This window comes from Xyrauchen texanus, chromosome 6 (assembly GCF_025860055.1).
Source record: "Xyrauchen texanus isolate HMW12.3.18 chromosome 6, RBS_HiC_50CHRs, whole genome shotgun sequence".
Classification (NCBI taxonomy): domain Eukaryota; kingdom Metazoa; phylum Chordata; class Actinopteri; order Cypriniformes; family Catostomidae; genus Xyrauchen; species Xyrauchen texanus.
Window position 1 is genome coordinate 32446488 of NC_068281.1, and position 27319 is coordinate 32473806.

A 27319-nucleotide genomic window follows, 5' to 3' on the forward strand; every position below is an offset into this window, starting at 1 on the left:
TCATGGCAAAAAGTTGTAAAATTGGACATCACTTTACACAAGAATGTGTAAGCAAAATGATCACAATAAAATCATGTTAACACACATATTGTTTACATCTTGCGGCTATACTTTAGAAATAGTGAGTATTTAAAAGTTTATGGATTGTCACCATTCACTTCCATTGCAAGTGCCTCACTGGAACCCAGAGTTTTGCTTTTTTTTAAAGAGAAGGTTAGCCTATGTGGGATAGTGGTGTGCCGTAGAATATTTAAGTCATAAAAAGTGTGTTGCAGAAAAAATGTTGGGAAATACTGCTCTAAACAGTGGTTGCTGCTTTAGCATAAAATAATATCTTAGTGGCCTTAAAGAAACAGCTTACCTAAAAAATGAAAATTATGTCATCATTTACTCACCCTTATGTCATTCCAAACCTGAATGACTGTTTAAAGAATGTTGCGATTTAGCTGATTTTCATACAATGACACTGGACGTAGCCTCACTTTAAAGCTTATAAAGCACCCAACGTGATGTTTTTATTTAGATTGCGTATCGGTGTGATCACGATCACCAAAAATGACAAAAGTTCCATAAAAGCACCATTAAAGTTGTCCATATGACCAACGTTAGCTTAGAATCTCTGTGTTTGAAAATTAAATATATAGTCTGCATGCACAGCACATTATGTGAGCACTACTCACGAACAACATTAGTGATATAGATGCTCAATAGTTCGGTTCGCCTGAAACATGCATCGAGAACGGCATCAGAGGAGCCTTGCACTAGAATTTGAATAAGCATATTCAAATACAGTGAACTAGATGTTTAGGGTGAACTCAAAAAGGCTCAAATAGGCTAGACATAGGGATGGGCATTCATCAATAATTTGGTATTTGAATATTTATGCTCCTAAAAACGAACACTCAAATATTACATTTAAATGAAGGTAATTAATGAGACGTTGTAAAATAATTTTTTTAGTCAAAGTTTGCCGCACCATTTAAAAAAACAAGCCTCTAATTATAATCAAAACAAGCTTGTATCATGTCCTGTTTTTTATTTGTTGTTGTTGAAAACATTTAAGCAAGCAATGCGTGAAAACAAAAAAAGTATAGAATGAAAGCATTTAAGCTCATGCAAAGTGAAGAAAAAGAAACCGCTAATAAAATAGACTGATGCAGTTAAGGTACAGGATGAATATAAATACTCAACATAAAAAAGTTTTGTTAATATCGTATCTCATGTCATGTTTTTGTTGAGGAAAAACAAGCATATCCACGTGCTCAATAAACTTGACTCACTAGTTGATATGATGGAATGTCCCTTACCTCAGCTAGCATAGTCTTTCTCTGATGCCATGTTTGTTGTTTACAGAAGCGTCGGGATTAGGTTGTTACGGGGATGCTGCTTTCAATTAAGCTGCACATTTACAGGAGTAAAGAGTACACTGCTTATGCAGTACATTTAAACAACAACCCAGCTTCCTCGCAGTAAGCCACATCACAATAACCTACTTTTTCGTTTCGATCTAAACATACTGACTGAATGGTTTGCTCATCAAATGTAATCAACTTGTGTCCACACTCAACAGCACCACCCAGTGCATTCTGTTATAACTGTCAGTTTTATTTTGTGTGTTCAGGATTTAACATGCATCTCACTGTATATATGGATGGCAAAGTAAAACTTTGCGAAATGTTTTGTATTTTTACTTTTCAAATAATTATTGCAGAACGAATACTTGAGTATTCGACTAAATCGTGTACATCCCTAGTTAGAGGTTTGTGTTGCTTTACATACAGCTGAAGTCAGAAGTTTACAAACCCTTAGATTGAAGTCATTAAAACAAATTTTTTAACCAATCCAGAGATTTCAGATTAGCAAACTATAGTTTTGGCAAGTCGTTTAGGACATCTACTTTGTCCATAATATGAGTAATTTTTCCAAGAATTGTTTACAGACAGATTGTTTCACTTTTAATTGACTTTATCACAATTCTAGTGGGTCAGAAGTTTACAAACACTAAGTTAACTGTGAATTTAAGCAGCTTGGAAAATTCCAGAGAATGACATCAAGCCTTTAGGCAATTAGCTTCTGATAGGAGTCGATTGGAGGTGTACCTTTGGATGTATTTTAAGGTCTACATTCAAACTAGGTGCCTCTTTGCTTGACATCATGGGAAAATCAAAAGAAATCAGCCAAGACCTCAGAAAAAACATTGTGGACCTCCACAAGTCTGGTTCATCCTTGGGAGCAATTTCCAAATGTCTGAAGGTACCACATTCATCTGTACAAACAATAGTACACAAGTATAAACACCATGGGACCACGCAGCCATCATACTGCTCAGGAAGACCTACCGCTCATTCTGTCTCCTAGAGATGAACGTAGTTTGGTGCGAAACGTGCAAATCAATACCAGATAAACAGCAAAGAACTTTGTGAAGATGCTTGGGGATACAGGTAGACAAGGATCTATATCCACAGTAAAACTATTCCTATATCGACATAACCTGAAAGGCTGCTCACCAAGGAAGAATCCACTGCTCCAAAACCACCATTAAAAAGCCACACTGCATTTTGCAAGTGCACATGGGGACAAAGATCTTATGGTTCTGAGAAATTTCCTCTGGTCTGATGAAACAATTTAACTGTTTGGCCATAATGGCCAACGTTATGTTTGGAGGAAAAAGGGTTAGGCTGGCAAGCCTATGAACACCATCCCAACCGTGAAGCAAGGGGGTGGCAGCATCATGTTGTGGGGGAGCTTTGTTGCAGGAGGGTCTGGTGCACTTCACAAAATACATGACATCATGATAAAAGAAAATTATGTGGATATATTGAAGCAACATATCAAGTCATCAGCCAGGAAGTTAAAGCTCTGTTGCAAAGTGGTCTTCCAATTGGACAAATTCTTCAAGCATACCTGTAAAGTTGTGGCAAAATGGTTTATGGGATTGGAGTGGCCATCACAAAGCCCTGACCTCAATCCGATAGAAAAATTGTGGGCAGAACTGAAAACACGTGTGAGGGCAAGGAGGTCTACAAACCTGACTCAGTTACGCCAGTTCTGTCTGAAAGAATGGGCCAAAATTCCAGCAACCTAATTTGAGAAGTTTGTGGAAGGCTACCCAAAATGTTTGACCCAAGTTAAACAATTTAAAGGCAATGCTACCAAAAACTAACAAAGTGTCTGTAAACGTCTGACCCACTGGGAATGTGATGAAAGAAATAAAAGCTCAAATATATAATTCTCTCTACTATTATTCTGACATTTCACATTCTTAAAATAAAGTAGTGATCTTAACTGATCTAAGATATGGAATGTTTTCACAAGGAATTGTGGAAAAACTGAGTTTAAATGGATTTGGCTAAGGTGTATGTAAACTTTACACTGCAGCTGTATAAAAGAGTTTTCAGGTGTCAGAATCAGATCGGTAGAGAAAAAGTGGTATTGTGTGCCCCTATTTTTGAACAATTTATTTATGATAAAATGCTTTGTGAGGGCTCAGGGATGCATTGCCCACATTTATTTAAACAAGCTCACTGCTTTTGTCCAGTTCATAGGCAGTCTTGATGCATAGGCAAACCGTTGAACGCTGGTCCCACCCTGGTCTCACTGATGGACGTGTGAGTCTTCCATTACCTGTCAGTAAACTGTAAAGAGCCCTCCTGTGTTTCACTCACCAGTGTTCTGTGGAATATCAGTGCCCTGAGAGCAGGGCTGTACAGTCTAATCTCAGTCCACACACACCACCACAGCAGGATGTTTATCATGTACAACACTAACACTGAACATACTTTAGCATGCTGCTAGAAAACGGGTTGGCCCTGGTGCAGACAGGTCAGTGCGCTCCCCATGTTCTTGATCCGCAGAGGGGCCTGAAATGTGTAAATAGTGTAAAAATGATTGATATTCTACTTGATAAAACAGAAGAAAGTGTTTTCATTCTTTGTGGGGAAAAAAGTCAGTTTCTGTGCCATGGACTGATGATGAGGCAAATAACTATTTGGTTGCTGCAATTATTTAGAAGTTTTATTGATTAATGTGTTCTCATTGGCTCTCACAAACATGGCTGATGAAATTAATTTGGCAAGTTTAATTTGTCCCCCTCCCCTTGCACATACAGTTTCCGAGATTATTTTGTATTCAGCAAATACGTTTTTCTTGGTTGTTCAATTCATGTTTTCATTTGCTGACTTTGGTATCTTTAACCTCTGTGGAAAAAGTTAGATGAATTATAAACAGCACATTTCGACAGCTGCGCCCAGTTTATTTTGGAAAATTTCATGAACCTGGGATGGGTTCCTTTGAACCTAACCCCTGTTATGAAAGGCACTTTAGGACAAATTATAAAGAGGAATCACAATAAATGGCTCTGAAAGGGTACATGGGAAGGAAACACAACCTTTTGTGATGATAAATGAAAAAGGGAGGGCAAGCATACAGTATGGTGTGGGTATGAATGTGAAGACTACGCCATAAAAGATGGTTTTGATGGAATGTCACCTGAACACATAACCCTGTATGTGACTGAAAATGTTAGGAAATGTAGCAAATTAAAAGAGTAATCTCATAAATATTTGGATTGTCTTGTGTAATGTTCCGTTTAACTCTTCTTTGCCTGTAGTCTGCTTGTGGCAAATTCATATGTTTGTTAACTTCTTATTGAGCTTCAGAGGGTTTGCAGGGAGCAATGAGAGAAACGTAGCAGGGATACAGGGATACAGTGTCATCCCTTTTATGGGAAACATCTTGCACAAAGCTTTGCCTCTTCCTAAGACAAAAAGACAAAATATAATCAGACATATTTTAAGATGAAATTTATGAATGAACTTTAACCTATTGATACTATTCATCACCAAATGTAAGATTTAATCAGTGTAGGCCTAGTTAGGAAAGGTGTTGTTTACTACAGTCTGCCATTAATTACCGTGAATAGTGTTGAGTATGATTTACTTCAATGACTAGTGCCAACTGTAATCGGAAATGCACTTGTATTATTTATTTACAAAATATTGCTTAAGACTGACTTTGAGCGTAATGTTAATGTAAATCTACATCGTTTAGTTTCATAGGTGTATATGCGCATAACGGTTTACAACTTGCAAATGCGCTGGAAAGTGGCATTGCCATACTAGCATTAGCATCTTCTCTAGGGAGTCTTCATTGAGTTTTTGTGTGAAACATGACAGATAAGGAGGCAACGACTATTCCCAGGCACTGGCTACCAACCAACAATCCGATAAAACTCACTGTAATAGTCAAAGTACTTACACTGCTGTCTTGTCGTTTTGAGGTCTGAGAGCCCCAGGATGCTTTTTTTGTTTTTTTAGATGCTTGTGTATAGCACTTGTGCTGCTGTGATAGGCCATTTCACTTTTACAAAGCATACAGAGCTCCAATTTATTAGGTCTCTGTTTAAAGAATACCTTCACTTTGGATGAGGTTCGAGCTTTTTGGGATAAAGTCTCATTTTCCGAATGCCTGGGAACTGTAGCTGCCATCATTGGGGATGAATGTAAACGGTGTGACGCATTCCATGCAAATCGACGTATTTATGTAATCGACGTCATCGATTACGTCGTTCTGACGCTACTTGCAAAGTACTGAATAAAATGTATGTAAATGAAAAATGTAATGACTGTATTGTATTTAAAACGTTCATTTGTTATTATGGTGTGTTGATTGTGTGTTGAGAGGCAATACAATATTTTGTCCACTTTGAAACATGTCTGCAGCATGAAAACTGATCTGAATTCTTTCTGTAAGCACTGTATACTAAAGTGTATGTTTTTGCTTCCCACTTAAAATGTTTTCCTTATCATAAGCGGTTTGAGTGTTACTTTGCATAAATGAAGCAGCTTTGCTAATTTTAAACCCTTTGTTTCACAGATAAAGATGTGGAGCCCACAGTAAAAGTCATTAAAGTTACTAGCCATACATCCAAATCCACTGTGAGCCAAGGTAGAAACTCTGTAACTCTCTACCACTCCTCCTTTTTTGGCAATTCTTGGGAACTGGTGAAATAATCAATGGGCTCATTGATAGGAATTACTCCATTAACTCCCAATAACTTTATTTTTATTATTTTTTTTAATTTAATTTAATTGATAACCAAAACTTTACTGTACAAGCATCCAACTTTATTAGCTTGAAATTATGGTGATGGGGATTCTAAAATTTCTACAAATGCATGTAATGCTTAAAATTTAAAACACCTCAACTTTCTAGTTCGTATTGTTTGGAATAGGTTGGGCTTTGAGATTTTGGCCTGTGGGTAATTCAACGTGACCTTAAAGTTCCCAGAAGATTGTGTCTAGGATAGAACCAGTAGGCCTAACTGATGGTCTTGTGTTTCAGAGCCGGTGGTGGATGGTGCTGTCTCCGCTGGACGAATAGTAGGCTCAGGTACAGCCTCACTGCAAAGAGTGCACTCCGGTCAACACGCGAACCCCAGCAGTTATTTTGGGAGGCCTGGTAGTCCTGAGATAATGTCCTCCATTACATTACACATTGAGATAATGTGCATGGGTCATTCTTAGGAAACGGGGACATTTGTGCCAAAAAATTCACTTATGTACTGTATGTAGTCATTTTATGTGAAAAGGTTACTGCAGCACAATTTCCCATCTCGGGCCCAAACTACCAGGACTGCAACTTCCATAGACATTGGAGGACTACAATAGGTGGATGCATCCCCTCCAATATTCAGATTAGTCATCGACAAATATGTTTTTTTCAATGGCCAATATTATCCTCAATCCTAAATGTCACAATAAGTGTAGAATTTATATACTTGTAAATTGAATAGATAACTGCGCAAATTCTGGAGGTATTTAGTTTCTGTATCCCTTTTAATAAATCACACATTATGTTTGAAAACAACATTAATTACCCACAACATATTTGTTTCAAATTGTTTTGGGGTGGAATAATTCAGGGAAGAATATTGGTGCAAAAGTGCTTTGGCTAACACATCCCACATTATTTACAGTCAGTATTTTTGTGGTTTTTGCAAAGAACAATTTTTGTTAAATCTGAAATATTACATGGAATATGATTAAATAAAAATCACTTTTATTGTTGTCATTCAACAGTTGAACCTATTGGCCTTTATGAGGCCAGTACAAGTGTAAATATAATTAAACACTGATAAAGAATAAAAGAGAAACCTCTGTTTGAAATGTGGTAAATATGTGTCAGAAAAATCAAACCATTATTTGTAGAGGTGGAAATATTAAAACACAACAGGCTTTAAGAGAAAGTACAGGGATGAAAATTTGAATGTTAAAGAAATCTGTGTAGCCCATTAAAATTATGAATGGGTAAATGCAAATTAGCTTCCATCCTGATGTAAGAGATAAAAAAGGTAAATATGAGTTTTATTAAATTATGCACTAAAGGGTTAAATCTATCAAATAATGTGACTACATTCAGTTCACAAATGACAGTGTTTTGTGAGAATGACCCACATATAACACGCTTAATGAACCAAAAATAAAAACACATCTCAGCCTTTATATCTCAGAAAAAAAGTCTTGTAATATTTTCAGCAGATGCTGTTGGTTATAAATGCGTTTTCACAGTTCATTCCACAGAGCCTTGTGTATAAGATCAAATCAGATCATCAAAGTGATTTGTTGTTGTATTTTTGTTTCTAAATGCAGTGAATAAATCGTAGGTCTTGTTGTTTTTTTCTTACCAATTTTGATTTTATATGCCTTTGCAATGATAGTCTCTACAGCAAAGATTTGAGCCATGATCTGAAAGGGTTCAGGTCTGAATTTACGAGTATACTTGCCATTCATATGGGTTTACTGATGTCCAACACTTCCTCTACTGCTACTGTGCCCCGAAGCAAAGCAGTTAAACCTTAAGACACGCTTGGAGGTCTGGCACACCAATTAGCTGACCACAAGTTTGCTTTGATTTATAGCATCTGCTAAACAATCATTTTGGTTTCAGCAGTGGTCACTTTCTAACCAGTTCCTCCTCTCCATTCTGCAGCATCTGTCTGGAAACTTGAGCCATCACTGGAGTTTTCAAACGCTTCCTTTTCCATGCCTTAGTGCCATTTGATTAGCAATGCTGTCCTCACTGATGCCTTGTTTGTGCTTTGAATGTTACAAGTGTTGCTAATGAGAAAAAGTAGCAGCTGAATTAATGTAACATGTTTTGATTCACTTTTACCTGTTCATCTGTCATTTTAATGAGCTCATTATTTCAGTCTTCTTGGTATATAGTTGATCTTTTGTTTCTAGCTGCACTGCTCTGTCTACCACACGAAGCATGCTCAGAGTTTCAAACGTGTAACTTTTCATTTATTTATCACAATGGAAAGAAATTAAGTATATTATAAGTCTGTTTTGTTGACTGCTTTTATTTTTAATTTTTTCCTTATTAAACTATTTTCTTGTTTTAAAATGTAGCTTCATTGGCACCTCATAGACACCTATGAAGCAAAGGGGATTGCATAGGTGGACAACTGCTTTTTTAACACAATTTCCCAGCTGAACTGAGGAATGTTTGGCTGGCCTAACATTGCTGCTTCTACTACATTTACACTAAACTCCTCTAGATGACTATTTGTCTGGGATCTATAAGAAATTGAATGTGACATTCTTGGTAACATCCCTTCTTAAACAGTTTGGCTTATGATGGTCTGAAAGTATGGTGCTAATAGACATCTTTCTCTTTACAGTGTTTGATAAGCAAGGGTTCTTGGTGCATCTGGATGCAAAGCTGTAAGTATTCTGTACACTCTCACAGACACAAACACATAAATATGTAATGGAAAATGTAGAATTAACCCTGTCATTATTGCAATAATAAATCCAGACAGGGTGGTCAGGACACTGTTGTGGAGCAATATTTATCAAAATAACATGGACACGAAATTGTTTATGTGAATTATGTGAGGAGACCGCGGCAGGACCTTTAGAAACCACTGAATTGAACCTGTGCTTGTGTCAGTTTGTTTGGTGATTATTTGGCAAAATGGCCAACTGACTGCTCATTATACTGCTGAATGTTTCATGTCATTATGGACATGAAATATTGATTTGAGTTGAAATTATTTTATAAGCTTATTTAGAGATCTCAGAGCGATACATTAAGTATAAAAGATGAATCACAATACCCAGGATGACTGGTGAAGTGGTACTTTATCCTTGGATGATGTGCAGTCATCATTAAAGGGTTAATTCACCCAAAAATGAAAATTATTCCATATTTACTCCTAGTTGTATATGACTTTCTTCTTTCAGCCAAACACAATCTGAGTTATATTAAGAAATATCCTGGCTCATCCAAGTTTATAATGGGAGTGAATGGTACCCTAGATTTTGAAGCCCAAAATTCCATTCATCCATCAAAAAAGTAATCCATACGGCTCCAGGGGGTTAATAAAGGCCTTCTGAAGCTAAGCGATGTGTTTTTGTAAGAAAATATCCATATTTATAACTTTATAAACTATAATCACTGGCTTCCGGTATGGCCATCCTCACGTTCACTGGCTTCCTCTATCATCTGCGCTTTAGCGTTCGTCACTTGTCACCGGAGCATACACTACGCCTACATCTCGACTCTCTCGTGAACGTGTGGACGCCCGTTACCAGAAGCCAGAAAAGGGATGACTATAACCAGTATATTGCACCAGTATTTTCCTCAGTTCTTTTTTTCATTGCACAACTAACAGGAATTGTTGGTGAGACCCCCTTCAGGTACTATAGGATGCAGAGATATTCATAAACGTCAGTGCCTTTTAACAGAGTCATATACATTAGGGTCTCTTCACTCAAGATGTTTTTTGAAAACATCTTCTGCTTACAAACTGTTTTTGTTTTTAAATGTTGGTGTGTTTCTTTTACATAAATCTAGGGTACCACCAGAATTCTCTTAAAAGCAATAAAGACTTTTGACCCCCTTCATTGCTATCGGTGTATATTTAAGCAATCTATTGCAGAGCCCTTGTGTGAGGTGTTAGGGTGTGACAAATTGCAGGTCTGTGTTTAGCTGTATGTTTATATTTAATCTTTGAAGCGCCTGAATTCTCATACTCTCACCTCCTCCTAATCTCTCAGTGTTGAGCATCAGAGAAGACATGTCCATTCACACCACGCACACATACAATAAGCAAAGCCTTCGACAGGTTTAGATTTAATTGACTGCGAGCACAACTGTCTGCGTGGTTCACTTCGTCATTCTCCTGGCCTCAATCCACCATCCACTCTGCTGTTTAAAGACTCTGAGCTGTCACGGTGGCAAAATATAACACTGTCCCATTGGGCCAACCACTTCATCAAAATGAAGGCTTAAGCAAATAAGTGTCTTGTGGCTTTAATTTTGACTGGTGAAAAGGCATTTAGTATAGGACAATGTGTCATAATGATGCCCAGGATTGTTTTACTTCACAATGTGAGGTTTGCACCCTTTTTCTTTTTATATTACAAATCCCATGGTCTTGAAAAACCTGGAAATATCAGGGAATTTAAAAATTGTCATCATTTGCTCACACTCATGGCATCTCAGATGTGTATGACTTTCTTCTGCAGAACACAAATTAAGATTTTTAGAAGAATATCTAAGCTCTGTAGGTCCAGACAGTGCTAGTGAATGGTATCCAAAAAGCACATAAAGGCAGGGTAATCCATTCGATTTCAGTGGTTAAATACTGTACATATCTTCTGAAGCAACATGATAGGTGTGGGTGAGAAACAGATCAATATTTCAATCCTTTGGATTAATGGATTATTTGTTTGCTGCCTTTATGTGCTTTTTGGCATTTCAAAGTTTTGGCAACCATTCATTGCATTGTATGGACCTACAGAGCCGAGATATTCCTCTAAAAAATCTTTGTGTCCTGCAGAAGAAAGAAAGTCAAACACATCTGGGATGGCATGAGGGTGAGTAAATAATGAATTAATTTAAAATGTTTTGGCTAACTATCCCTTTAAGCCACATTTATATCTCAGGACATTTTTATTTCTTTATGTATGTATTTATTTTTATTTGTCTTTACATTTATTTTTTGTTTTACATGTCTTTACTTTGGTTGTACAAGTATTGATAATGTGTTTTAGTGATTCCACATACCTCAATCTCATAAATGGATTTTCAAATTTTCAAGTAATCATGAATGACTGTAAAAGTCATGGAAATGAATTGGTCAAAAGTTGTGGGATCACTTGGAGAATCTTCAAACAAAGCTAACAATTACTGTAGTTTTTGAGTCTGATGAGTGAGTGAATTGGACTATTATTCAGACTCACCATTTAACAAGGTGGTCCAGCCAACATGTGTCTGATCTCACCTGCTTCCAATCTTTGGTCTGTCTCTCTGCCTGCTGGCCTCTTAGATTCAGACATGTCTCCTTATCTGTTTATTTGAACTGTTCTCATTGCGTACTTCAGAAAATTAATGATGCTGTTCAGTTTTGGTGTTAATAGCATGTTAGCTGCCCCCATCCATTCAGAGGAATTCTGAATATTTCTATATTATTACAACCTCCTGGTATATTTAATGCAGGATTTCAAAGGAATACAGTTAATACCTTTTTTTTTTTTTTTAAATACCTTTGCTATTTTTTTAATGACAAGGGAATTATGTTACTATAATTTTGTTCATGCTGCAAATTGTTGTATTTAAATTGTTTGAGTATTTTACTTAAGACCACCGAAACTGAACAAAGATTTACATAGTAATCCATCACATCCCTCTCTAGAATTAATCCATCACGTCCCACTCTAGATTCATACTGCTGTGCTATATTGCTGTCAGTTCTAACGTTTACAGTTCTGTCTAGTTAAAATTAATGCCTCCTCTTACTTCTCTCTAACAGGCCTCCAGAGTTGCTGTACAAGTATGGGAACCTCAGTGAAGGAGCCTGCAAACCTGGCTATGCAGCTGCCAAAATGACTGCTATCTATCCAAAGTATGAACTACTTTTTATGTGTAAAGAATATTAGACTTGAATTAGGGACCTTTGCAGTTTCACTTGAATTGGCACACTGCTAGTTGTGGTTGGATTTACATTTCTAAATTCAAAGGAAGGATAATTGAAGATGGCTGATGTGATTGAAATTTGGGTGAAAGAAGATTTATGGGGCTTTTCCACTGCACGGTACAACTTGACTCTGCTCGTTTTTTGGGGTTTTCCGCTGTGGATAGTACCTGATACTTTTTTTTTAGTACCACCTCGGTCGAGGTTCCAAGTGAGCCGAGCCGATACTGTGACGTCAAAACCCTGCAGATCACTGATTGGACAGGGAAAATCGTCACTACCAGCATCACTGGATTTCCGACACGCGACATCAACCTGCTAGTTTTAAAGTTAGTAAAAGCGATAGCGGTATCATTGATCACACGACTTTGGAATTGTGAAAAAAGAAATGGCCACTCCCTGGTCAATAAACAAGGTGCAGACGGTCCACTCGTTAGTGATGAGCGAAACGATATAGTCTCTCAGGAAGTGCATCAGCTGTTGGCCGCACATGGCTACCACCAGACTTACTAACAGTGTAGGGAAAAGTAAAAAAAATAAATAATTAAAAGTGACTGCAGAACTATCAAGGAAAAGTAGAAGTGGTTTGATCAAATGGACGCTATCTAAACCAGTGCGCAATGGGAGGGAGAGTGCCCTGGACTGATCCACGATGGAGGATGTTATGTTTTGTTATGTTAACTCTATACTCTGCTTGAAAGCTTCACTTTATTTAGTTGAGCAGCTACTGGAAGCTTGCTTCTAAAACAACCAGGCCAAAATCCCCATGCAACAACTTTATGCAGCACAATGAGCTAGTAGCTAACAGCTAGCGGTCGTGTTATTGTTTTAGTCAGTTTGTGTCGGGTTTAAAATTATGTCACGGCAGTAGAGGTGGCGCAACTATGACAATCAGCCTATAATCTCACCCATGTTGAGGCGGCACTAAACTGCAATGGAAATGCAAGCTCAGAAAAGTAAAGCGAGTAGAGTCGAACTGCAACATGCAGTGGAAAAGTGCCATAAAAGGCCTTGGAAGTATGTGGTGTTTTATCTGACTTATGACTTGGCAACATTGCACACTATTATCGTCACCAGAATTAAGTGAAAACTTTTAATAGGAGAAAGCTTTGTTAGGAATTTACTGGTTTAACGCTGATATACCAACCACAGCTTCAAGTTCCTCATGTGTTTGGTTCAGAGCTTTGCTTTGCCCTGGTGTCCACTCCGTGCCTTTCACCATTCGAGAGACACTATGTCATTCCTCAGCTACGAAGCCCCTGAGGCTAATCCCATAATATCTCTGATTGACCAGAAAGCAGCTCTTCTGATCCTTTAAGTCTTTGTTAATTTGTGATCTACCACAACAAACAACCACTTCCTCATGCTTTTGGGCTTCACAATGCGCCTGTTGTAACCTTTTTTTTGGAAGTGAACAGTGGTTCTGTATTTGCAGCCAGAGGAAAAAGTCCTGTCAAATAGGCGACTGTGGTAATGAGTCAACTTCCATTTGACTAAATCCTCAGCGTTCAGCAACCCTCAATGATGTCACAGAACACTCAGTGACCCTCAGTGATGTCACACACCTTTGATGGATCTCTCTCTTTTTGCCAGCATCCATATTCCATCGTTCCCTCAACTTTAGGGTAATTCTCCTGGTGGCAAACAGCCATTGTTAGCATAAGGCATTTTTCCACTACAGCATGCCCAACAAGTGATGAACATTCTGAATCACGGTTTGGTTTGTTCATGGATATTTCTCTCATCGCCATAAGATTGTTTAGAAATAGCTTTTCCACCAATCAAGCGAGATTACTTTGGAAAGGACTTCAGCAAATATCATACAATGGCAAAAACAATATTTAGTCAAAGTCATATGGCTGTCCTGGATTGATTAAACAAATACTGACAAAACAAAAATTTTAATTTCAGAAGGGAGAATAAAGAACTTTCACAACAAGAATGACTTATTCAGGTTGCAGAAATTGTATGTTGCAAAGGGTTTTGTATGTTCTATATCTTTAGAGTCAGCACAAGCACCAAGAGACTTATAAAACAGAGTGGTGACTAAATTGGTACCCTAGACATTTTAACAGTCCTCCCAATTAACAGCATATGTGTTAGCCGTGTCTACAATGTGCCTCCAATTAACACATTTGACAGATCAGGGTTCTCAGGGACTATTGTTTAACTTTGGGTGCAATTGGCACTGCTGCCACAATCATTATACAGCACAAATATTTGAGCGGTTTTAATACTAGCTGAATTATTTGTAACTATGTTTAGGATACATTGATTCAGTTTAGATATTTCCAGAGCCATGGTGATTTAATAACTGTCACAACATTGCAAGATTGTGTAATTTTTTAATGTATTGAACATAGATACGAATAAGTAACATTCAATTTGGAAATTGAATCGAAATCAGTAATAATGCCTTTGTTTTTTAGTTGGGCATTTTACCTTTTTCTTAAATAAAGATTTGGAAATGATGTCATTTATTCACTCTCGTATTGTTCATAAACCTTGATGACTTAATTTCTGCCATGGAACGCAAAAGGAGATGTAAGGAAAAATGTAAGGCACTGACAGCTTCAGACGCCAATCAATTTCATTGTATGGAAAAAGAAGATGAAGTGAAAGTGGATGGCCTTAGTCCCTAACATTCTGCCTTACATCTCCTTTTTTGGCACATTGAAGAAAGTCTGACAAGTGTGGAAGAAGGTTTGGAACAATGCAAGGTTGAGTAAATGACAGAATTTTCACTTTTGGGCAAACTGTTCCTTTGAGATAGCATCTGAGAGCACATAATTGTGTCCTTATTTTTGGTTAAAGAACAAAATCAAGAGTATTGTGTGGAAAATTCAAATTTTACTCTTACCCTTGTGGCACAGGTGTATATTTTAAGAGAAATCTGAGCCCGTATTCACAAAGATTTGATTATTACCACTGGGAGTTCTCAAAAGAGTTCCTAGCTTAGAGTTTTTGCTAAAAAAAAAAACATTCACAAAGCTGTTAAGAGCAGTAGTTTACTTAGAAATAGGGGGAAATATTAAAGGGATAGTTCACCCAAAAATAAAAATTCTCTCATTATTCACTTACCCTGATGCCATCCCAGATGTGTATGACTGTCTTCAGCAGAACACTAATGAAGATTTTTAGAAGAAGATGGAGCTCTGTCAGGTCCTTATAATGCAATTAAATGGTGCCAGCACTTTGACGGTCCAAAAGTCACATTTAAGCAGCATAAAAGTAATCCATGCAACTCCAGTAGATCAATGAATGTCTAATGAAGCAAATCGATACTTTTGTGTAAAGAAAAATCGATAATTAAAATGTTATTAACTTTTAAAAAGTGCTTTCGTCCAGCAGTTGATGCATCACATAGCTATCGCATGACGCAGGCGTGTCGGCAAGTTCACGTGAGAATTCAGAAATGCCGCTTATTTTCAACAGAAAAATGAACGTTACGCAAGAGTCAGGCCATTTCAAACGGCATCAGAGACCTGGACAGAAGCACCGATTTAAAGTTAAAAACTTTTAATTATTAATTTTTTTTCTTACATATCGATTCGCTTCAGAAGTCATCCGTTGATTGACTGGAGTCATGTGGATTACTTTTATGATGCCTATATTTGACATTTAGACTGTCAGATTTCTGGCACCCGTGCACTTGCATTATAAGTACCTGACAGAGCTCTACCTTCTAAAAATCTAAAGATTCATAAAAAGAAACAGTGGGAAGTAAGCCTATATATTAAATTATTATTGTAATTATATTATATTATAGTGCTGATTTCTCCTATTTTTGTGTATTTTTCAATCTAAATTGTTTTAGATCTCATACAAGGTATAACATATAACAAAGGCAACCTAAGTAAACACAGAATACAGTTTTCATATATATATATATATATATATATATATATATATATATATATATATATATATATATATATATATTATTGAAGCAAAAAGTTATCCAACACCTATATCACCCATGTGAAAAACTAACTGCTCTCTTAAACTTGGCTGATTGTGCCGCCTTTAGCAGCTACAACTGCAACCAAACGCTTCCGATACCTGGAGGTCAGTCTTTCACAGCACTGTGGTGGAATTTTGACCCTCTCTTCTTTACGGAACTGCTTTTGTTCTGCCACATTGGAGGGTTTTTGAGCATGAACTGCCTGTTTAAGGTCCTGCCACTGCATCTCCATCAGGTTCAAGTCAGGATACTTTGACCAGGCCACTCCAAAACTATAATTGAGCTTTTTTTGAGCCATTCAGAGGTGGACTTACTCCTATGCTTTGGATAATTGTCTTGATGCATAATCCAGTTGCGCTTGAGCTCCAACTCATGGACTGATGACCGGACATTCTCCTTTAGGATTTTCTGGTAGAGAGCAGAATTTATATTTTCCTTAATTATTGCAAGTCACACTGGCTCTGAAGCAGCAAAGCATCCCCACACCATCACACTTCCACCAACATGCTTGACCGTAGGTATGAAGTTCTTTTTGTGGAATTCTGTGTTTGATTTATGCCAGATGTAACAGGACACCTGTCTTCCAAACAGTTCTACTTTCAACTTATTAGTCCACAGAACATTCTTCCAGAAGATTTGGGGATTATGAGTGTTTTGGCAAAATTCAGATGAGCCTTAATGATCCTCTTGGTTAGCAGTGGTTTTTGCCTTGCCACTCTTCCATGGATGGCGTTTTTGGCTAGTGTCTTTCTGATAGTGGAGTCGTGAACAGTGCCATTTATTGATGTGAGAGAGGCCTGCAGTTCCTTGGATGTTGTCCTTAGCTTTTTTGTGACTTCCTGGATGTGTTGTCGCTCTGCTCTTGAAGGAATTTTGGAAGGTCGCCACTTCTGGGAAGGTTCACTACTGTGCCAAGTTTTCTCCATTTGGAGATAATGGCTCTCACTGTGGTTCTTTGGAGTCCCAGAGCCTTTGAAATAGCTTTGCAACCCTTCCCAGACTTATGTATTTCAATCATCTTTTTCTTTTGACCTCGTCATAGTGTGCTACTGGGTGAGACCCTTTAGCCAACTTCATGCTGCTTAAAAAATTCTATTTAGGTGTTGATTTGATTGAACAGGCCTGGCAGTAATCAGGCCTGGGTCTGTCTAGTCCAGCTCAAACCCATTATGGTTTTAGTATGGGATTTAGTAAGGGCAAATACTTTTTCACACAGGTCCATTTGGTATTCGAAAACTTTTTTTCTTCAGTAACATTATCATTTAAAAACTGTATTTTGTGTTCACTCAGATTGCCTTTGTTTTATGTTAGATTTAGTTTGAATGTTTGAAAAAAATGTAGTATGAAATATACACAAAAATAGAAGAAATCAGGATAGGGGCAAATACTTTTTCACAACACTGCATATTTTATTATATCATATTATTAAAAAAAAAAAGGTTTAAAGATAATAGATTTGTTTTTATTGAAACACAAATTGTACCACTTCTTCAGGATGCAAGAGTCATGTTTGAATTTTGTTTTGTTTGTTGAACACATCTTAATCCTGTGTAAGTGCAATGATTCAAGCTTGTACCCTTTCTACTGCATCAATACACAAGTAGCACAGCAATGACCATAAGCGTTGCCTTATTTCTCTGCGAGCGTGCATACAAGTGGCGTAGCCAAGTGTGGGCCAGGCCCACCCAAATTAGACCCTGGCCCACCCAGAATATTAGAGATTATTCTTTGACTTTAAATATATATTTATAAAACAGTTTAAAAAATGTATATACATTGATGAAAACACCTTTGCGATACCTTTTTAAAAGGTCAGTGTCATAATGATATCCTAATTCACACTTCAAAAATATTTTGGCTTATTTTTAAGATTTACTCATTGAAATTCCATAACTAAATTCCATCAAACTGAATTGAGTTGTGTTGGGTCTCATGTGGCAGATCCCATCAAGCCTTGCTCACTTTACATCTAGGTGTGAAATTCTGAAGGATCAAACTCTCAACTCCTATTGGTCGAAACACACGACAGAACGTGTCCCTCATCCATGATATCATAGAGAGTATAAAACCCCAGATATTCCTCCGAAGTCTTGCTTCCAGCGACAGTATTTGCCACGGATAGTTGCAGCCCTACTGCTCCCAGGTGTAGCCTCGCTGACCAAGGAAGTAATGTACATACCTGAACTTTGGCCATACAATCTCCATCTTGCTGGACCAGCCGAGATTCTCCGTGTTCCACCGAGCATGCTAACGGATCCGAAGGAGACTGCTGAGCAATCCGCGTCTCACCCTTTTGCCTGCAGAAGTGAAAAATAGCATCGAATAGAAGAATTCTCTTCGTCAACAGAGTTGATTTTTCCGCCAACCCACCGAGAATCAGCCACTGTACCGCCTGCCGTCAGAGCGAGGAAACGGCCTTCACGAGCTTCAAGGAACTGAGTCGGAGTCAAACGACAGACGAACACACATTCTACCCATCTCCTCACTCATCTCAAGTAAGAGGTTTACATCTGGGCAGAGATAGATTATTTTAGCGTTATTCTTGTGTATCAAGGTTATTGCTTGTACAGTTTACGGACCGCCGAGTCTGCTCTTTGCTGCTAATAATACTCAAGGTATTACTGTAACTTACTGTTACCACAATTGATATTTGCTGTGTTGTTGTCCAATCACGTTGATCTGTTTGTGCATTTCCGCCATCGCGGGTGAGACTGGCACACTGAGTTTATCCATTAAAGAACCAACGACAGCGGCAGACGGAAATGAGCCGTTCACCGCATCTCTGAGTGATAAAACTAACGGTTGCCGTCTCTCCCACAATCGCTAAACCGGCTTTGGTGCCATCATCCTGTTCTCTCTCTCTCTCTCTCTCTCTCTCTCTCGTACTAACTGCACACATACACGAGCCCTCACAAACATATCCGCACACACGTTTGGCTAACAGATAACTGGGCTATTGAGCCCAGCTTTGTCCCTAAATTATTGTACCAGCGGAGACACGTGTTAAACGGCAGACACGACTAACCAGTTACTCCGCCCACATTCGCAGCCGTATTCTCTGGCCGGAAACCTCGTGTGACGCACTCTCCACGAGAGCTACACCCGCCATTTTGTGCACTCCTCCTCTCCTTACACACACACATACAAACATACACCCATTCACACACACATACACACTTCTACCCTCCTTTCATGTATTGTAGGCTTATCTGTTACCATATCTAAGCATGTTACTGTTTAGTTTGTAGTTGGAAGTCGGAAGTTTATTGACCGCATTGTATTGATTATTAATTGATATTACGGCATCAATAAAATTGGTTATACTGTAAAAAGAAGTGTTCTGGCATTGTTCTGCATGCACTTGTGCCAAGGGCTGACAGAAGATGTCAGTGCTTGGATTCAAGCCTTCATTGTTCTCCTTTTGAATGTCGATGTTCTCTTGATGTCGACTTTCCTAAGAGAAGAATCCTATATTGAGAGTGCTATACTGTCTAGTTATTAGACCCTGAATTTCAGGCTGGTGCCCATCAATATTCATTTTTATTAATATTTTATTGATTTTGATAATTGATAGTTACAGTATCTCACAAAAGTGAGTACACCCCTTACATTTTTGTAAATATTAGATTATATCTTTTCATGTGACAACACTGAAGAAATGACACTTTGCTACAATGTAAAGTAGTGACTGTACAGCTTGTATAACAGTGTAAATTTGCTGTCCCCTCAAAATAACTCAACACACAGCCATTAATGTCTAAACCGCTGGCAACAAAAGTGAGTACACCCCTAAGTGAAAATGTCCAAATTGGGCTCAATTAGCCATTTTCCTTCCCCAGTGTAATGTGACTCGTAGTGTTACAAGGTCTCAGGTGTGAATGGGGAGCAGGTGTGTTAAATTTGGTGTCATCACTCTCGCACTCGTCATACTGGTCACTGGAAGTTCAACATGGCACCTCATGGCAAAGAACTCTCTGAACTCTCTTTATGTTGTTGCTCTACATAAAGATGGCCTAGGCTAGAAGAAGTTTGCCAAGACCCTGACACTATGCTGCAGCACGGTGGCCAAGACCATACAGCGGTTTAACAGGACAGGTTCCACTCAGAACAGGCCTCGCCATGGTCTACCAAAGAAGTTGAGTGCACGTGCTCGGCGTCATATCCAGAGGTTGTCTTTGGGAAATAGACGTATGAGTGCTGCCAGCATTGCTGCAGAGGTTGAAGGGGTGGGGGGTCAGCCTGTCAGTGCTCGGACCATACGCCGCACACTGCATCAAATTGGTCTGCATGGCTGTCGTTCCAGAAGGAAGCCTCTTCTAAAGATGATGCACTAGAAAGCCCACAAACAGTTTGCTGAAGACAAGCAGACTAAGGACATGAATTACTGGAACCATGTCCTGTGGTCTGATGAGACCAAGATAAACCTATTTGGTTCAGATGTTGTCAAGCGTGTGTGGAGGCAACCAGGTGAGGAGTACAAAGACAAGTGTGTCTTGCCTACAGTCAAGCATGGTGGTGGGAGTGTCATGGTCTGGGGCTGCATGAGTGCTGCTGGCACTGGGGAGCTACAGTTCATTGAGGGAACCATGAATGCCAATGACATACTGAAGCAGAGCATGATTCCCTCCCTTCGGAGACTGGGCCGCAGGGCAGTATTCCAGCATGATAACGACCCCCAAACACACCTCCAAGACGACCACTGCCTTGCTAAAGAAGCTGAGGGTGAAGGTGATGGACTGGCCAAGCATGTCTCCAGACCTACACCCTATTGAGCATTTGTGGGGCATCCTCAAACGGAAGGTGGAGGAGCACAAGCTCTCTAACATCCACCAGCTCTGTGATGTCGTCATGGAGGAGTGGAAGAGGATTCCAGTGGCAACCTGTGAAGCTCTGGTGAACTCCATGCCCAAGAGGGTTAAAGCAGTGCTGGAAAATAGTGGTGGCCTCACAAAATATTGACACTTTGGGCCCAATTTGGACATTTTCACTTAGGGGTGTACTCACTTTTGTTGCCAGCGGTTTAGACATTAATAGCTGTGTTTTTAGTTATTTTGAGGGGACAGCACATTTACACTGTTATACAAGCTGTACACTTACTACTTTACATTGTAGCAAAGTGTCATTTCTTCAGTGTTGTCACATGAAAAGTTATAATCAAATATTTACAAAAAATGTGAGGGTTGTACTCACTTTTGTGAGATACTGTATATTTGATGATGGTTGATTTGAAGGATTAATAAGCCAATGTTGATTCTAATCAATGTTCTATAGATAATTATCTTTGATAACTATTAATTATTGCTAATAACCAAACCTTACAGATTTACAAATCCCTCTTAGGGATTTAGGAGTTTAGAACTTCTAAGTTGTCTTGGGTTTAGGAACAACTTTTAGCATTATAATGCTTTATGAATTACACTTAGGTGAGTGGCACGCCTATCATTTTAAAGAGTTGCTCCTAAAATTCTGAGTTAGGGGCTACTTTTAGCTTTAAGACTTTAATGCATTTAAATTTCCAATTCTTTGCTTGTTCAAACCTTATTTGTAATGTTGTTTTCAGTCTGTTTTATTAGGGAAATCTCACTAGGGATTACCTGCATATTAGCAATTGGGCAATTCCTTATCTCTCCCTAGCAATTTTATTTTATTACGAGATCCCTGCATATATAGGAAACCACTTTAAGTGATGTGATCCCAGACCTCTATTAGTTCAGTCTTTGACTTAACTCTGGAATCCACTTTATTTTCAACACCTCCCCTTTCCCAAAACTGTTTGTATTGGACTCTTAAATCAAATGTCGTGAGTGAACCTGAGCGAGCGGTTATGAAAATACAGCCCCCAGTGAGAGATAGCCATGAGGAAATGAGCACAATGTGCACAGGCCTCCTGTTTGGGACCCCTTTATGACAAGCAGACCCCTGTCTGTCTTTGGGCCTGAAGCTCTCGCACCCAGTTATTTATAATACAAGTTAGCTCACACCCCACAAGCCACAAGTTAATTAATCACAGTTTGTTTTGGCAAGGTCTTGCTTCGTCTGCTTTAATCAGGTGATATATTGAACTGACCCATGATTAGTCTTTTAAGTTTTCTTTAGAGGACTTACATTTTTCAGCCATCTGTACCTTTCGACAAGCTCTCCTTGTTAGTCGTCCCACCAGATAATCTAGTGCAATTTGCTAACTTAAACCTTAAAGACTTGAGAGGGGGGAAGAAACCCCAGAAAAAAGTTGCAAGATCCCCAATTTTTTATATGAATAATGAGCCTGTTGAGTTGGGAGGGTCATAAAAACAGACATCCATCGTGTGGTCACACTTACAGAAGTAGCAGAGAGGCAGTATTCACAGCATGTTTGTGGGAAATACTTCTGCTCCTTGAGATTTATTGGGTTCATGTAAAATTAAATCATTAAATGAAAGGAAAACACCTGAAAGGGATGCTATATTGAAAAATGCTAGTTTGTTACTGTAGCTTCTGAAAGTGTGTATGACCTATTGGCACCTTTTAAAGGGATAAAGGATGTTAGGGTGAATGTAAGCCTTAGTCACCATTCACTTTCAATGTATGGAATAAAGATGCAATGAAAGTGAATGGTGACTGAGGCAAACATTTTGCCTAACATCTCCATTTTTGTTTCACATAAGAAAGAAAGTCATATGAGTTTGGAACAACATGAAACAACGTAAATGATGACAGAATTTCAGTTCCCTTTAACTGACTTATGTTCCACTTCCTGGAGATTTTTTATTTGTATTGCTTTAATTGTTGTAGCAATGCCCTTTAGTAGCAGGCGGAGTAGATATGACAGTGAGGATCTGCAGGTCAAAGGCACAAGCATTCATCCTTGCACTTGCACCTCCAGAAGCTGCACATCTAGCTACAAGATGGGTGTTCCCTGGGAAATGGCCTCTGGGTAGAGTATCTCCTGACTCTGCCTGAGAAAGGGTGAACCCGAGGCCTGGGTTTGTGATTTATTGGCGGCGATTTAACCACACTGTCGTGTGTCTCAACAGACTCCAAATGTTAATATTGTCAATTTATATGTTGTTGGGGCACAATACTTTTTTACTTTTGATATGAAATTGACGTGTTTGATATTGAGTCATCATTTGTATCGGGAACAATTTGCAGTCACCTGTTTAAAAACAAATTGTTATTAATCCAAGGCAGGAGTCTCAAGAGTACCAATATGTATCATATATTTTTCTTCATGTATTTTATTATGTTATATTTATTATGTTTTTGCAGGTTTAGTAAGCCAGCTACCATGTTTCTGGACCGAAACTTTAAGAGGCTTGCAAAAGTTATCAACTATTTACCTCCATTTGGATTCAGAACTCAAGGTATGCTACAGCATTTTATAATGTTATTGATCTCAAAATATTGTACTGTTGAAATGTAAATGACACTTTTGAGGGAAAATATTGTAAACTTTGTTAATAACAGTGTTCTCCATCATCTTTCTTTTGCCTCTGTTAAGAGGCTAAGGAAGTGTGTCTGATGGAGCGTTCTCTTGGGGTGCTTTCACACTAGCACTTTTGCCGCAAAGTTCAGAACCACACTCAAGTCTGGGTTGGTCTGGGGTACGGCTCATGTTTACTCCAGTATGGTTCGATGCTGATATTAACGCAATCGTACCAAATTGCAGAAGTGAACCGCTTGTGATGATGTAGAATTCGTATATTTGCAGGCTCCCATTTTAATTATTATGGTGCAATGCATTTTTCATACCTGATTGTCTCCAAATATGTCCCTTCACAGAACAGCTCACATTCTTAATTGTGAAAATAAATGTAGAGATAAACTGAATACAAAATAAATATTTTTTGAGAAAAATTGGAAATACTCATGGAACACAAGGAAATATAAAGCTTCCTTTATTTTTTAGGTTGGGTATCATTATATTTGAGGGTCCCTGGCATTGAAAAGTTGAAAATTCCTGCTCTAGATAATACATGAGTTTTCAATTATAAAAGGGTGACAAATATACAGTCAAGTGGCCAAGCACTCAAGCTCATCTCAGCCCTTTTTATTACATCATTACCCTCAATGAAACATCCGAAGACTTGCCAAAGGTTTTAGATGAAAAAAGGGCCACATACAGTACACACTGCAACTAAATATGGTTGTCACTTTTCTTCTGAGTGCCTAATCACATACCGTACACTTAGAGTTTGGTTGTTTACGGGTCAACAATTGCATTCTACACCGAAAATTCACAATTAAAAAATTTAAATCCTGCTGTTTAAGCGAAGTACAGATTCAACTGACATATGTTCAAATGACCTTGTGTAAATTGTATCTATGCGTTAGAGAGGGGGTACACGAAAGGATGTTTGAAGGGGTACGCCACTGTAAAAAGTTTGGGAACCACTGCTGTACAAGAATGGTGACACTCGCTGCTGCTCAGACTTACATTTACACTAGCAATTTGAAGCAATGTTATTGCTGACGAGAGCCACTTTAAATGCAGGTAATTCCACATGCGATATCTCTGTTTCTATTTCTCTCGCTCACACACACACACACACACACACACAACCTTGTTACTCCATTGCCGAAAAGCAGCGCATTTCATTGCCTTCTAAAGTGAACTAGCAATGAAGGCATGAGCTGTATCAAAGCTAGATACACTTGATCAATACAACAGTTTCTATATTATCTGAAATATCTGTTGTAAACACTCTCATGCTCACCCTCCCCCTTTCTTAAGCTCTCTCACACACACATACATATGTACACATTATGCACACACTTACGAGTGAAAACAAAGCCGTCATGTCAGCGCACACTTGTATCTCAGTAGGGTTGAAAACAGCTGTTAAAGTTTACATCGGAGAAGCTATATACAAAAATGGTGACACTCGCTGCTGAGATGCTAAAACATACATCTTAGCGATTTTGAAGCGAGGTTACGTCTGACGAGAGCTACAACAAAAAGGTAATCCCAGAAGTGATCTCTTTCAGTTTCTCTCTTTCAATCCCTCAAACTCACACGCACAAATGCACTACCTTATTTCTCCAGTGAGTGCTCCAGTAAAGCAGCGCAATCCTCGCTATCCACCATAGCTAGTTCTAAAGTGACGTTTTCAATCTTTTGCAACAAAGGCTCGGACTGTATCAAAGCAAGACGCTGAATCAGTGGCGGAAGAAAGTAGTTCCACTCAAAAGAACGTCTTAGGTACGAAAACCAGAAAATGTCTTGAGATAAAATCCTGAACGATGTCTTCAGTTATAGTAACCGTGGTAGAAGCGGAATAATTGACTGGCCCTGTTGAATTATTAAAATATAATGCACACATATAATGTAGCTTTAGAAGACATTAACAGCTGGTGTCGTATGGATTAAGTTTATGCTGACTGTCAGAGATATCTCCATTCACTTACATTTTAAGAACCTACTGAGCTAAGATATTTTTCTATTTTCCTTCAAATGTGTTCTGATGAAGAAAGAAAGTTATACACGCCTGGGATATCATGAGGGTGAATAAATAATGAGAGAATTTTAATTTTTGGGTGAATATTACTCTCTTGTGTAAGTACATTGTAAGTATACTGAAAGTACATATGCTGTCAAGCGCAACCATTTTTTTTTTTTTTATTCAATACCTGTTTAAGACATTTTATGGTTGCTTCAGTGATGTGGGAGATTTATTCCATTCAGCCAAGAACAGTAACTTCATTCTTCACATGCTGTGTAAATATATCAAAAAGAATGGGACCTTTTGGTAAAGATGGTAGGCTGTGTCTAGATAAGGCAACGGTTTCTTGAAACCAATTGCTTGTAAATGTAATCCACTGTTGTCTGCTTGAAGTCTTTTTCCTCTATCTGAAAAGATGATTACATCTTAGATTTCACCACATTGTCAAATGTTCTAGCACTTGAGGGCAACGTGCACATAAGAGTATACTGAATGTTACCTTTGTGTTCGGTTAAGTGCTGCCGTGTCCATACACATGAAGACTTTCAAAAGAGTAGGTCACATGTTTACATTACACCTGGTTTCTGTTTTCTGCACGTATCGTGAGCGTGGCATGACTTTGCTTTTAAGTTTATTCATTTGGATAGGTGATACGTGTGGTTCTTGAATAGAGCCTGACAAAGGTTCTTGAGTCACAGTCAAGGAAAGCATAAAAATAGATGTCTTATTTCTTCACTACCGATTTTGATACAAGTGAACCCTGTGGCCACCTACGACTTTGTGATTTCTGTCCTTGATTACGTCCCCCTCAGTTAAAAACATTCACTCAAAGCATTACAGATGTCAACCATAGGGTAATCCCAACATCCTTTAAAGAAAAAAGAAAGGCTGTTAAGGCTGTTTTGACTGGTTTGGCCTTTTAAGAGTTTTCACCTGGTATTGAGATGTGTTTTTTGGTGATCGGATCACATGTGGACAGTACTAAATACAGGTTTAAACGGGGTCTTAAACGTTTTGCAATCGGATCACATAAAACACATACATACGTATGTGGTCAAAACGCATCACATTTGATGTGTAAATGCTAATCTGTCCTGTATGTGTCCCAGCAGCAGCAAAGCACCACCACTGCTGAATAGTTGTCAGTCAAATGCTACGCTAAATCAAGAGTTTAAACATTGCCAGTTTGGAGCGGTTTAAAAGGAAATAACCGTCCGAATGGAACAATTTTAAACGCGGATATATTCACAAGCGTGAGAACTGCACAGATCTTCATCAGTGTGTCTGAAATCAACATGCAGGGACCCTTATAAGAAGCACGAACATCTGCAGTTCAGGTTAATACACCTAAACCACAACAATAACAGATAATTCTGCTTGAAATGTTGCTTTTGTGCTTAGATAAAATTTCAGCTGCATCATGGAGAAATACCGTGCCACTTTTTCCACACTTTCTTAGTTTTTCTGAATTTGTTGTGGTTTATTATCAAGCAGGAACACACTGACATAGTGATGCTGTCATAAAATGATCACAAATCCGCTCCCTCCAAATCACCGAAGACGCATTTAAATGACCAGCGATGTGTCTCACATGACTACATGTGATTGGATCACCCGAGACGCATCTTAATACCAGATGGAAACGGGGTTTTACAGTATTATGTAGCTTATTAAATGCTTCCAGTGACATGGAATGACAGCTACACGTCAAGCACTAATACTCGCTCTGAATTATGATTAGCTAGTTTTTGGGTGTGTTTGATCATTTTTTCAACAAATTTGCTTCTTGACAAACATTAATTGAAGGAAATGTGTCATTACCTAACATGCTAGAACTAATGGTCTCAAAAGTCATGCTCCAGAAATTTCTGTGACAGCGGCCTCTAGCACATTAGCCTCTCACATTCTCAACATGTCACCCAACCGTTTCCACTATATTTCAGAGCCCGA

At 38.4% G+C, this 27319-nt stretch overlaps 1 protein-coding gene across 6 annotated transcripts in view; it reads left to right on the top strand.

Annotated features, from left to right (window-relative positions):
• Nucleotides 1-27319, top strand: part of st3gal3b (ST3 beta-galactoside alpha-2,3-sialyltransferase 3b) — a 76145-nt gene that overhangs the window by 16369 nt on the left and 32457 nt on the right. For 3 of the 6 annotated variants that reach the window (XM_052128285.1, XM_052128286.1, XM_052128287.1), the window contains 5 exons: nt 5875-5946; nt 6343-6459; nt 8684-8726; nt 11822-11914; nt 23196-23290. In XM_052128285.1, coding sequence (XP_051984245.1) covers nt 5875-5946; nt 6343-6459; nt 8684-8726; nt 11822-11914; nt 23196-23290 — 420 coding nt within the window. The remainder of the gene's footprint in view (nt 1-5874; nt 5947-6342; nt 6460-8683; nt 8727-11821; nt 11915-23195; nt 23291-27319) is intronic. The other 3 variants (XM_052128288.1, XM_052128289.1, XM_052128290.1) reach the window with 3 other exon arrangements.